The sequence below is a fragment of the Nanorana parkeri genome, unplaced genomic scaffold (genome assembly GCF_000935625.1).
Source record: "Nanorana parkeri isolate BGI_ZX_2015 unplaced genomic scaffold, ASM93562v1 scaffold1076, whole genome shotgun sequence".
NCBI classification, from domain to species: domain Eukaryota; kingdom Metazoa; phylum Chordata; class Amphibia; order Anura; family Dicroglossidae; genus Nanorana; species Nanorana parkeri.
In genome coordinates this window covers 227,306-236,607 of record NW_017307344.1, presented here as the reverse complement: position 1 = coordinate 236,607, position 9,302 = coordinate 227,306, and the positions used below count along the sequence as shown (strand labels likewise).

At 42.9% G+C, this 9,302-nt stretch overlaps 1 protein-coding gene across 1 annotated transcript in view; it reads left to right on the top strand.

Annotated features, from left to right (window-relative positions):
* The window catches only part of FMNL3 (formin like 3), a 109,544-nt gene that overhangs the window by 90,724 nt on the left and 9,518 nt on the right, over nucleotides 1-9,302 (top strand). Inside the window, exons 17-25 of the mRNA XM_018567621.1 lie at nucleotides 16-72; nucleotides 1,112-1,180; nucleotides 1,270-1,394; nucleotides 2,310-2,512; nucleotides 4,234-4,468; nucleotides 7,594-7,662; nucleotides 7,759-7,839; nucleotides 7,956-8,085; nucleotides 8,444-8,604. Of these exons, the coding sequence (XP_018423123.1) occupies nucleotides 16-72; nucleotides 1,112-1,180; nucleotides 1,270-1,394; nucleotides 2,310-2,512; nucleotides 4,234-4,468; nucleotides 7,594-7,662; nucleotides 7,759-7,839; nucleotides 7,956-8,085; nucleotides 8,444-8,604 (1,130 nt within the window). The remainder of the gene's footprint in view (nucleotides 1-15; nucleotides 73-1,111; nucleotides 1,181-1,269; nucleotides 1,395-2,309; nucleotides 2,513-4,233; nucleotides 4,469-7,593; nucleotides 7,663-7,758; nucleotides 7,840-7,955; nucleotides 8,086-8,443; nucleotides 8,605-9,302) is intronic.

Genomic DNA, 9,302 nt, shown 5'->3' with positions numbered 1-9,302 from the left:
CAGCACCTATACCTGCAGCACCACCTCCACCCCCTCCCCCACCTCCACCACCACCTCCTCCTCCAATGCCAAGTAAGGATAGCACTGTTAAACACTTTTACTTTTTTAAATCATTTGCACTGAAACTGGTTCATAATTGTGTAATCCTCTACAGTAAATATTATCCCTGCTATTAACAGAGATTAACATATGCCATAGCAAAGATTCTCATTTGACTTCCACTATGCCCCTCATACTATCAGATTGCCTCAATGGTTCACCCACTCCTAATGAGGGTAGACTGATGAAAGAATGTCGTTGTACACAGAAGTAAGACTAACTCTCTGATCTAGGATCCCTAAACACTCTCTGCTCAAAGCTTTTAATAAATATGAGATCCATAATACAGAATAGCAAAATCTGACTAAAGCTGTCTGGGGTGAAATGTGTCAAGTATAATGATGCGCCATCTGGTTTAATCTCTGTAGGACGATGGTGGGCACTCTCCTGAGATCTTGGTTCTTTATCCCTCTGCCAACCCAACTCCAGAGCCCCCAGCCTTCTACATACTCTATAGGAATAGATGAAGAATTGCACTTCTTGTGCACCTTAAATAGTTAACTGTTACTGGAATCTTGAGGTGAATCCTCTGCTAGCATCTCATGGAAATATAACTGGCTAGAGAGTCTGCAGCAGACATTATACATGCCATACACTTTGTAACAATGGGCAACTCTGTCAGATCCCAAATAACCCTAAACACCTGCAAAAAATGAGTATGAATTGGCATAATCCACTTCCTTAGTTGCTACAAACAAAAGTTCATCATTAGAATCCAGTATAAAAGAGCATGGAAATGTGAACCACATTATAGTCGCTTGTAATTCCCTTTTGGCCAAGAAAATGCATTGTATGTGTACAGTATATCCTCCGGGTAATGTTCTACAAATGTGGTATCAAGAGTTGTCTCAATGCACTAAACAGTGTTGTCTTTTATAAAGTTTCTGTGTTTTTTGAAAACCAGTCATTTCTTGGGTTGTTCTGTTTTATTGCGTTTCTGATTACCAGATTCCCTAAATTCCCTTTTGTATGCTTATGTTATACCTATATAACCATTTCATTTTACCTGCAGGCAAGTGTCCTCCCCCACCTCCTTTTCCTTCTTCCTCACCTTCAGTTATCCTCACAACTGGTTTGTCAGGTAAATATCACCGCACTGTGTCCAATCTATAGAATCACACCCAATCACCTAGTATCTTTTGTATTGCCTCTGTTCTGATTTTATTTCAGCAATCAGGATCAAGAAGCCAATAAAAACAAAGTTCCGTCTGCCTGTGTTTAACTGGACTGCTCTAAAACCCAACCAGATTAGTGGCACCGTGTTTAGTGATCTGGATGATGAGAGGATATTACAGGTGAGAGAGAACATATAGCCAGAGATATGCTCAAAATTAGGAAATTCATCGGAGCTAATCAGAAGTAATCTTTCAATGATCTGACTACAATAAACTGAGATCTTACTGGTCCCATTAGTATACAGTGCTTTGCACATTATCCGTGCCTTATTAGCACATCAGCACACATTTCTTTAGTACATAATAGTAAACCTTTTATTTTATCCTTTACATCTATTTCCAACTTATTACCATATAAGTGGGCCACTTGTATTTACTTCTTAATGGCTCTGGTCCTCCCCCAAAACACATTTCTCTTGAATCTGATTTCTTAAAAAATTTCCTTTTATTGATACTGTCTACAATTTTAATATAAAACTCAGCATTCATAAAGGTGAAGTATTGGAAGAATCAAATGTACTCTTCCCAATACTTAGAAGCGGCGTGTAAAACTGCAGGTGTCTCGCTGGCTCTATAGCTCGGGAACTGAGCGATCGCATACTACTGATCGCTCAGCTCACGTTCTTCTCCTTGCACAGGGATCCGCAGGGATTCCCCTCTCTGTTTTTCCAGAGCTCATTGGAGAGGCAGATGGGGAAGGGGTGGTCGCAGCTGGCTCTGGCCCTGAAGAGGCAGAGCCAGCTGTCAATCAAGCAGCGGGTGGAACCCCAAAAATATTGTCGGGATCTTTCCCGGCTACAGCGTGGCTCTGCGCTGTCAGCAAATAGCAGGCAGTAGCCCGCTAGATCCTGACTTGGGCTCCCAGGAGAGCAATAGTAAATATAACTCCTTTGACCCAAAAGAGAACTAAATCCGAAGTAAGGGTTTGTTTTCTTTAAGCATTGTGTATCTGTTACACATAGAGGAGCTGATTTATATAAAATGGATATAGATTGGTGTTTTTTTTTTAAATTGTATTTATTTTTAATTTTTTAGGATCTGGATATGGATAAATTTGAAGAGCTGTTCAAAACCAAAGCACAGGGAGCTGCCATTGAAGTGACGTGCTCCAAGAATAAATCTTCCCAGAAGTCTATGAGTAAAGTGACCCTTTTAGAAGCAAACCGAGCTAAGAACCTGGCAATCACTCTGCGAAAAGCTGGAAGGGCTACAGAGGAGATCTGTAAAGCTATCCACATGTATGCATTAAACTTCAGCCTTGTTTTCTCTCTCCCCCTGTTCATACACAGTCCACAAATGTGCTTTTATCATACCATGGTGCAATTATAGTGGTGTATAGTACATCTCTGTCTGTGCCATGTTGCTAACTATTAAAAGAGAACTATGGGGTAAATGTTTTTCCCCATAGTTCTCTTAAGGGTCACGGGAGGACATATAGTAACCTCCAACCGTGACCCAAAGCTCAGTATATCGCGAGCTATGCGATCCCGACAATGCTGTCGAGATCCACCCAGCTGCGTGAATGACAGCTGGTGCTGCCTATCTAGAGGCAGAGCCATCTGTACCCGCCCCCTCCCTGTCCGTTCCGCCAGTCAGTGCTTGATCAACGTCAAGATAGATACATCGTTCATGATGTAGGGTTTACAACTGTACAGATAATTATCAACATTTGGTTGTGAGAACAGGCAGGATGGGTTATTGTCATACATTCTGGATGCGCTGTCTATCTGTAATGCCAGCTGTACCAGTACGTTGAGAAGGACAGCGATAGGGCAATGGGGCATCCCACCCTCTCAGGGTTGGGTGTAGAGAGTTCAATAGATGGTAGATGGAATAACATCCCCCTGATATTGTGGGTCTACTCTGAGGTACGGGCTGCACATATGCTTGTGGGGGGGGGGGGGGAGGAGGAGGAAAGAGAGTAAGAAAGATGGAAAGGGCCGGGTCCGGCCGGAGGTGGGAGTTGGGGTAGGGTGAAGAAAGGAGTGAGAGCAGAAGGGAGCAAAGATTAGCATCCCCACTCTGTGTGAAGCATTAGGATCCTATCTAAGTGTAAGGTATTCAGGGGACCGTATGTACTCCATCCAGGGAAGCCACGTGCGGGTAAATGATGCGGTGTTATGTTTAATTGAGCATGTGAGTGTCTTCCATGAGGTATATATCATGGATGCGGTCTAGGACCTGTCCGATGAGGGGGGGCTCGGGTTTCTTCCAATGGGCCGGGATACATGCCTGGGCCGTGTTGACTAAGTGTCTGATGAGCGAGTGGGCATAAGTGCGGAGGGGGATAGTATTGTGATGCAGTAGGAAGAAGGCAGGGTCTCGGGGGACCTGAGCATCCGTAAATTTCTGAATGAGAGCGCATACCTGGTCCCAGAACTGCCGGAGAGCCGGGCAGGTCCAATAGATATGGAGCATGCCTGCTGACGTTTGCTGGCATCGCCAACAGAGGTCAGGGGAGTCTGGAAATAATGAGTGGAGGGTCTGTGGAGTGCGGTACCATCTGGTCACTATCTTGTAGCCCAACTCCTGGTACCTATTGCTGATAGAGGAGCGTTAAAATAGAGTAGTTTGACCGCGGCCTCCGGGGTTATACTGATCTGGAGTTCCTCCTCCCTTCTCGATAGTAACCATAGGAGTGGGGATTCAGTCGGTTGGATCAGTTGTTTGTAGCAGAATTTAAGTGTATGGCGGGGGGTACCCGATTGAGTAGAGGTTTGCTCAAAAGGGTTAAGAGGTCTGTGGGCACTACGCGTGGAGGTGGTAGTGTGCAGGAAGTGGGTCAATCGCATAGTCAACCAAAAGTAGAGAGGACCATACTTCGGTTGGGTGCGAAGGGCATGGGTGGAGGGCCATGCTGAGTCTAACAGGAGGTGCATAAGGTCAGTGATTTTCACTCTTTTTAATCCATTAATAGACCTCAAGTTATACGTTGAAATTCTTTGTCCTTTCTCTCCAGGTTCGACTTGAAGACATTGCCTGTAGATTTTGTGGAGTGTCTGGTACGCTTCTTACCTACAGAAGCAGAGGTGAAGTTGCTAAGACAGTATGAGCGGGAGCGTAAGCCTCTTGACGACCTCTCTGACGAGGACAGATTCATGATGCACTTCAGCAAAGTGGAGCGTCTCTCTCAAAGGATGTCAATCATGACATTCATGGGCAATTTCAGTGAGAACCTGCAGCTGCTAACACCGGTATGAAGTCACTGGCTACTACCAGCTCTTTTCCCTGCAATAGTGCTCCAGGCTTCTGATTAATTGAGCCTTCCATACCTTGATACCATTGTATACATTGTTTATAAAAAGTGATCCAAGCAATGTTGAGTATTAAGTGTTTAAATTGTTGCTTGGATAATTGTAATATTCTGTTATTTTTAATCAGTGTCATAGCTACATATGTATGGGCCCCTGTGTAAATTGTGCACTTTCCAACCCTCCACTTCTCAACCCCTCCCTTTATGGCCCTCTCCTTAATCCCATCTAGGGCTGCAACAACTAATCGACATAATCGATTATAATCGATTATTGAAAAAGTTGTCAACTTTTTCAATAATCGATTAATCGGCTTCCGATCAGTTGGCCCTGTTCACGGCTCCACACACGCTCCACACACACGCTGCGTGCCGCACCTCCTCCCCAAATCACGCTCATCGCTGCCAGACCCGCCCACCTGCATCCACGCTTTACACAACGCACCTCCTTCCCGCCTCACACTCACCGCCCGCCCACATCCACAGGGACGCGGGGAGATGTAGTAAGGAGGAGCAGGTGTGGGGGGATGACAGCCGTCGACAGACAGACCCGATCTCAGAAGCAAGACTGCTCAGGTAAGCCTGCACTTTCCCCCACATGGTGCTCTATAATGTATTGCTGGGATTTGTAGTCCTCTATAGCTGATGGTACATTGTGCTGTATATTATACATAGGAATACAAATCCTAGCAATACATTATACACTGTATGTATAATGTACTATTGCTGGGATTTGTTGTACTCCTCTATAGCTGGTGGTATTCTGCACTGCGCTGTATAGAGGACTACAAATCCCAGCAATAATACATTATACAGCACCATGCGGAATTCCACCAGCTATAGAGGAGCACTCCTCTATAGTTGGTTATATTCTGCATTGCGCTGTATAATGTACTATTGCTGGGATTTGTAGTCCTCTATAGCCGGTGCCATTTTGCATTCATTGCTGTATAATTTTACACTTTCCATTTCACTATATTGCACACCACACTATTTTTTTTCTTTTTTACTTCCACCGCTCCAAGCTTGCTCCTGTGATGGACTACAACCTCAATACAAACTAGTAGTCCCATCACTGGAGCCATTTTTTAAAATGTATTTTATTGTTTATCCGATTAATCGAACCTAATAAAATCGGCTAACTAATCGATTTTGAAAATAATCGTTAGCTGCAGCTCTAATCCCATCCCTTGTGATATCTTCTACTTGAAGTAATAAAGTAATTAAAATTAATATTTAAGCAGTGAGGTCCTGTCAACAGATCTTCTAGAGTAGATTTAGTTGACTAGCAGAGTAGCAGAACTTGGAAATGACACACCATGCAAAATCTGTAGGTTGCTTTTATTAGTATGGTAAACTTGGTCAAATGTTTTTTTCATATTTTATTTTTTGTTTTCTTAAAAATGTTACTTCATAAACAGCTAAGGCATTATAAAACCTAACCAAGAATAGGAATTCACTCCTCTCCCTAATCATTGTTATGTTTTATATCGCCTTAGTTGTTGCTGAAATAACATTTTACAATTTAACATGAAAAGATGGTGAAATACCTTTTCTGACAAAGTATTTAGGCTATATTTATCATGACAGCAAAATCATGGTTGTGGTACGTGTTTGTGGCCGGTATTTACAAACACAATAAAGTGATTTTCAGTTAACACTGATGCTGCAAACATAGAGAAATATAAAATGCAAAAAAACATTTTAATGCAATAAAATGACAGTAATAAAATAACAATAATAACCGTACTTTTTTTTTTTTACAAAAGAAAATTAAGGAGAGCAGAGAGAGGACGGAGTTAATACTGTAAGGGCTAGCAAGGAAGTTTGCTTCCTCAACTCATAAAAAAAATTAAAAAAAGAATAGATGCAGAGCAGCCACTAAATACGATGCATCAATGTCTGCTTACCTTTAAAATGAAATCACTTAGCAGAAACATCTGTTTTAAGTGCTGCAGTAGCTACTAATATCAGCTCTGCAGCTCAGATCAGAACCTCCGCTGTAAAAATTATAGTATACATACATACATACATGCATAGGGGTGTGCTACGTGGGGAAGGACCCTAGGGCTTATGAGGTTTGTCCTAGGTTTGTCCTAGATATCTATATCTATATATATATATACTGCTAGTAAGCAGTAGATATATGCAGAAACATAAAAAAAAAGTTTACAAAAGGGTTCAAACTTACCTGTGTCTCCGCAATCATGGGGCGGGCGCATGCGCAGTACAGATCTTTGGCCGGGAGACAAGGAGAGACACAAGGTAATGCAGCAGCATGCACTCGCACAGACACCGTGGGACAGGAAGAGACAGGAGTCGGCGCTGGATCAGAGACCGACACCAGCACTGGAGGGAATCCTGAAAACTACTATAAAGAAGAGGACGATCGGACCAAGAGGCATCATTTAAGGCAGTGGTTCTCAACCTGTGGGTCGGGACCCCTTCGGGGGTCGAATGACAATTTGCCAGGGGTCGCCGGAAGTCTCCCACTATTAGATAGCTATTAGATTATCATCATTATTATTAATAATAAAAGCTGACACCCTCGGCTTGTGTTATATGGTTTGCCATTTTAGCTGTTACACCAGTGGTTCTCAACCTGTGGGTCGCTGTGTGATTTCTGCTGTGCTAGGTGAGAGTCCTCCTCAGCCCTCTCCTAACGCAGCAGTGTCAGTTCTCCCGCCACGCTGCCAGATGTCGCTGCAGCAGCCGCGTCAACCCTAAATTTTACCGTTGGGGGTCACCACAACTTGCCAAATGTTACCAAGGGGTCCCGGCCCTAGAAAGGTTGAGAACCACTGATTTAAGGTAAGTCCTTATCTTAGCATGGGGGGGAGGGGGGACATTTTGCCGTTAATGTACTTGTTAAAAGCATTTTATTTGCAGATATGAGTAGAGGTCGTCAGATGCCAGTATATGCAAAATATTATTTTGGGATTCACTCCTCTCCGTAGTCATAGTTATGTTTTATGTTGCCTTACCTGTTTCTGAAGTCCCATTTTAATGATTTAACATGAAAAGATGATGATTCGCTACTTTCTCATATATTAAACTTACTCTTCCTAGCAACTGAATGCAGTGATTGCAGCTTCTGCCTCAGTCAAGTCTTCTCCAAAACTGAAACAAATGCTGGAGGTGAGTGAGGGTCAGAGAAGACCCAAGTAAACTGCGATACTACATATCAGGGGAATCGTTATACATTTGTCAACCATTTTGTTGTCTTCTTTACAGATAATCCTTGCTTTGGGTAACTACATGAACAGCAGCAAGAGAGGATCTGTCTATGGGTTCAAACTGCAAAGCTTGGATTTGGTATGTCAGCAGCTGGACTGGCTGCCTGCTAGGGGCCTTTTTTCTGTATCTATAGAGCTAAGGCTATAACCTTTAATGCATTTCTCCTTTGCACTTCAAATCATTATCTGATGTAGCTTCAAGACACAAAGTCAACAGACAGGAAGATGACATTGCTTAACTACATTGCGTTGATTGCCAAGGAGAAGTATGCAGAGGTGGCCACGTTCTTCAATGAGCTTCACTTTGTGGAGAAGGCGGCAGCAGGTAAGAACATAGCAATCTGCAGCAGTCCATTACAGCCAATTAGAAATCTTCTTTCATTAGTGACTACAACAAACTGTTTGAGGCTTTTCTATTGGGCTATGTGTGTTTTACCTCTTCACACAAAATATGTATTTTTGGATAAAAGGGGAAAGGTTAGAACTTCTGGCAAGCTAATACAGCTGTGTCTTCAATTGGGAGATTTCCTCTCGCTTCTGTCTCAATAACTCCCTGTCATTCCCTAACTCATACAACAATGTCACTTGATTATTGAGGGGAGTGAAGGGTAACCTGAGATACACCCAGCAATAAAAACCTAAGTTGCGATTGTCAAACATTGCCATGTTTCTTCTTTTTCCAGTGTCTCTTGAAATTGTCCTTATGGATATAAAGGAGCTCGGGAAAGGAATGGACTTGATTCGCAAGGAGAGCAGTCACCATGACAATAGTGTTCTCCGGAACTTTGTGAGTGCTCATGAAGGGAAACTGGACAGGCTTCAGAAGGATGCCAGAACAGCAGAGGTTAGTACATTAAAACCGCGAATATTAAAAGCAAAGTATGCATCTATTAAAACATTTTAATTCATATATACTGCAAAATAGTGTGTAACTAATATTTGCGGTTGCATTTGTCATAATTTTTTCTGGCTTTTCCCCCCTTTATTTTTACCTGATGATTCTGCCAGTAACTTCCTGTCCTAGGGTGACAATATTCACTCACTGTATTGTTTCTACGGTTGAGCATTGTTGTCATCTTAGCACAGGAAGTATGTTAGGACTACAGAACTCCTCTTACTCTATCTCCATAACATAGGAGGAGATGTTAGCAGAACTAAATAGGGTTGTTAACACTGCTTGAGTAACATTGCGGAGATCACGGGGCGCACTAGATTTCTAGCGTGATCACCAGGTATGTAATTACACTTATTGAACAGATGTAATGAAAAGTATTCAAATTTATATTTAACAGAGCAAAATGGAGCAATTAGAAGATGTTAATCAATAGTAGGGATGCACCGATACCGATATTAGTATCTCTTCTCGTCCATCTCCCTTCTCGTCCGCTCCTCACCCCATCTCCCGCTCCTCACCCCATCTCCCTTCTTGTCCGCTCCTCACCCCATCTCCCGCTCCTCACCCCATCTCCCTTCTCGTCCGCTCATTACGCCATCTCCCGCTCCTCACCCCATCTCCCTTCTCATATGCTTCTCACCACTTAT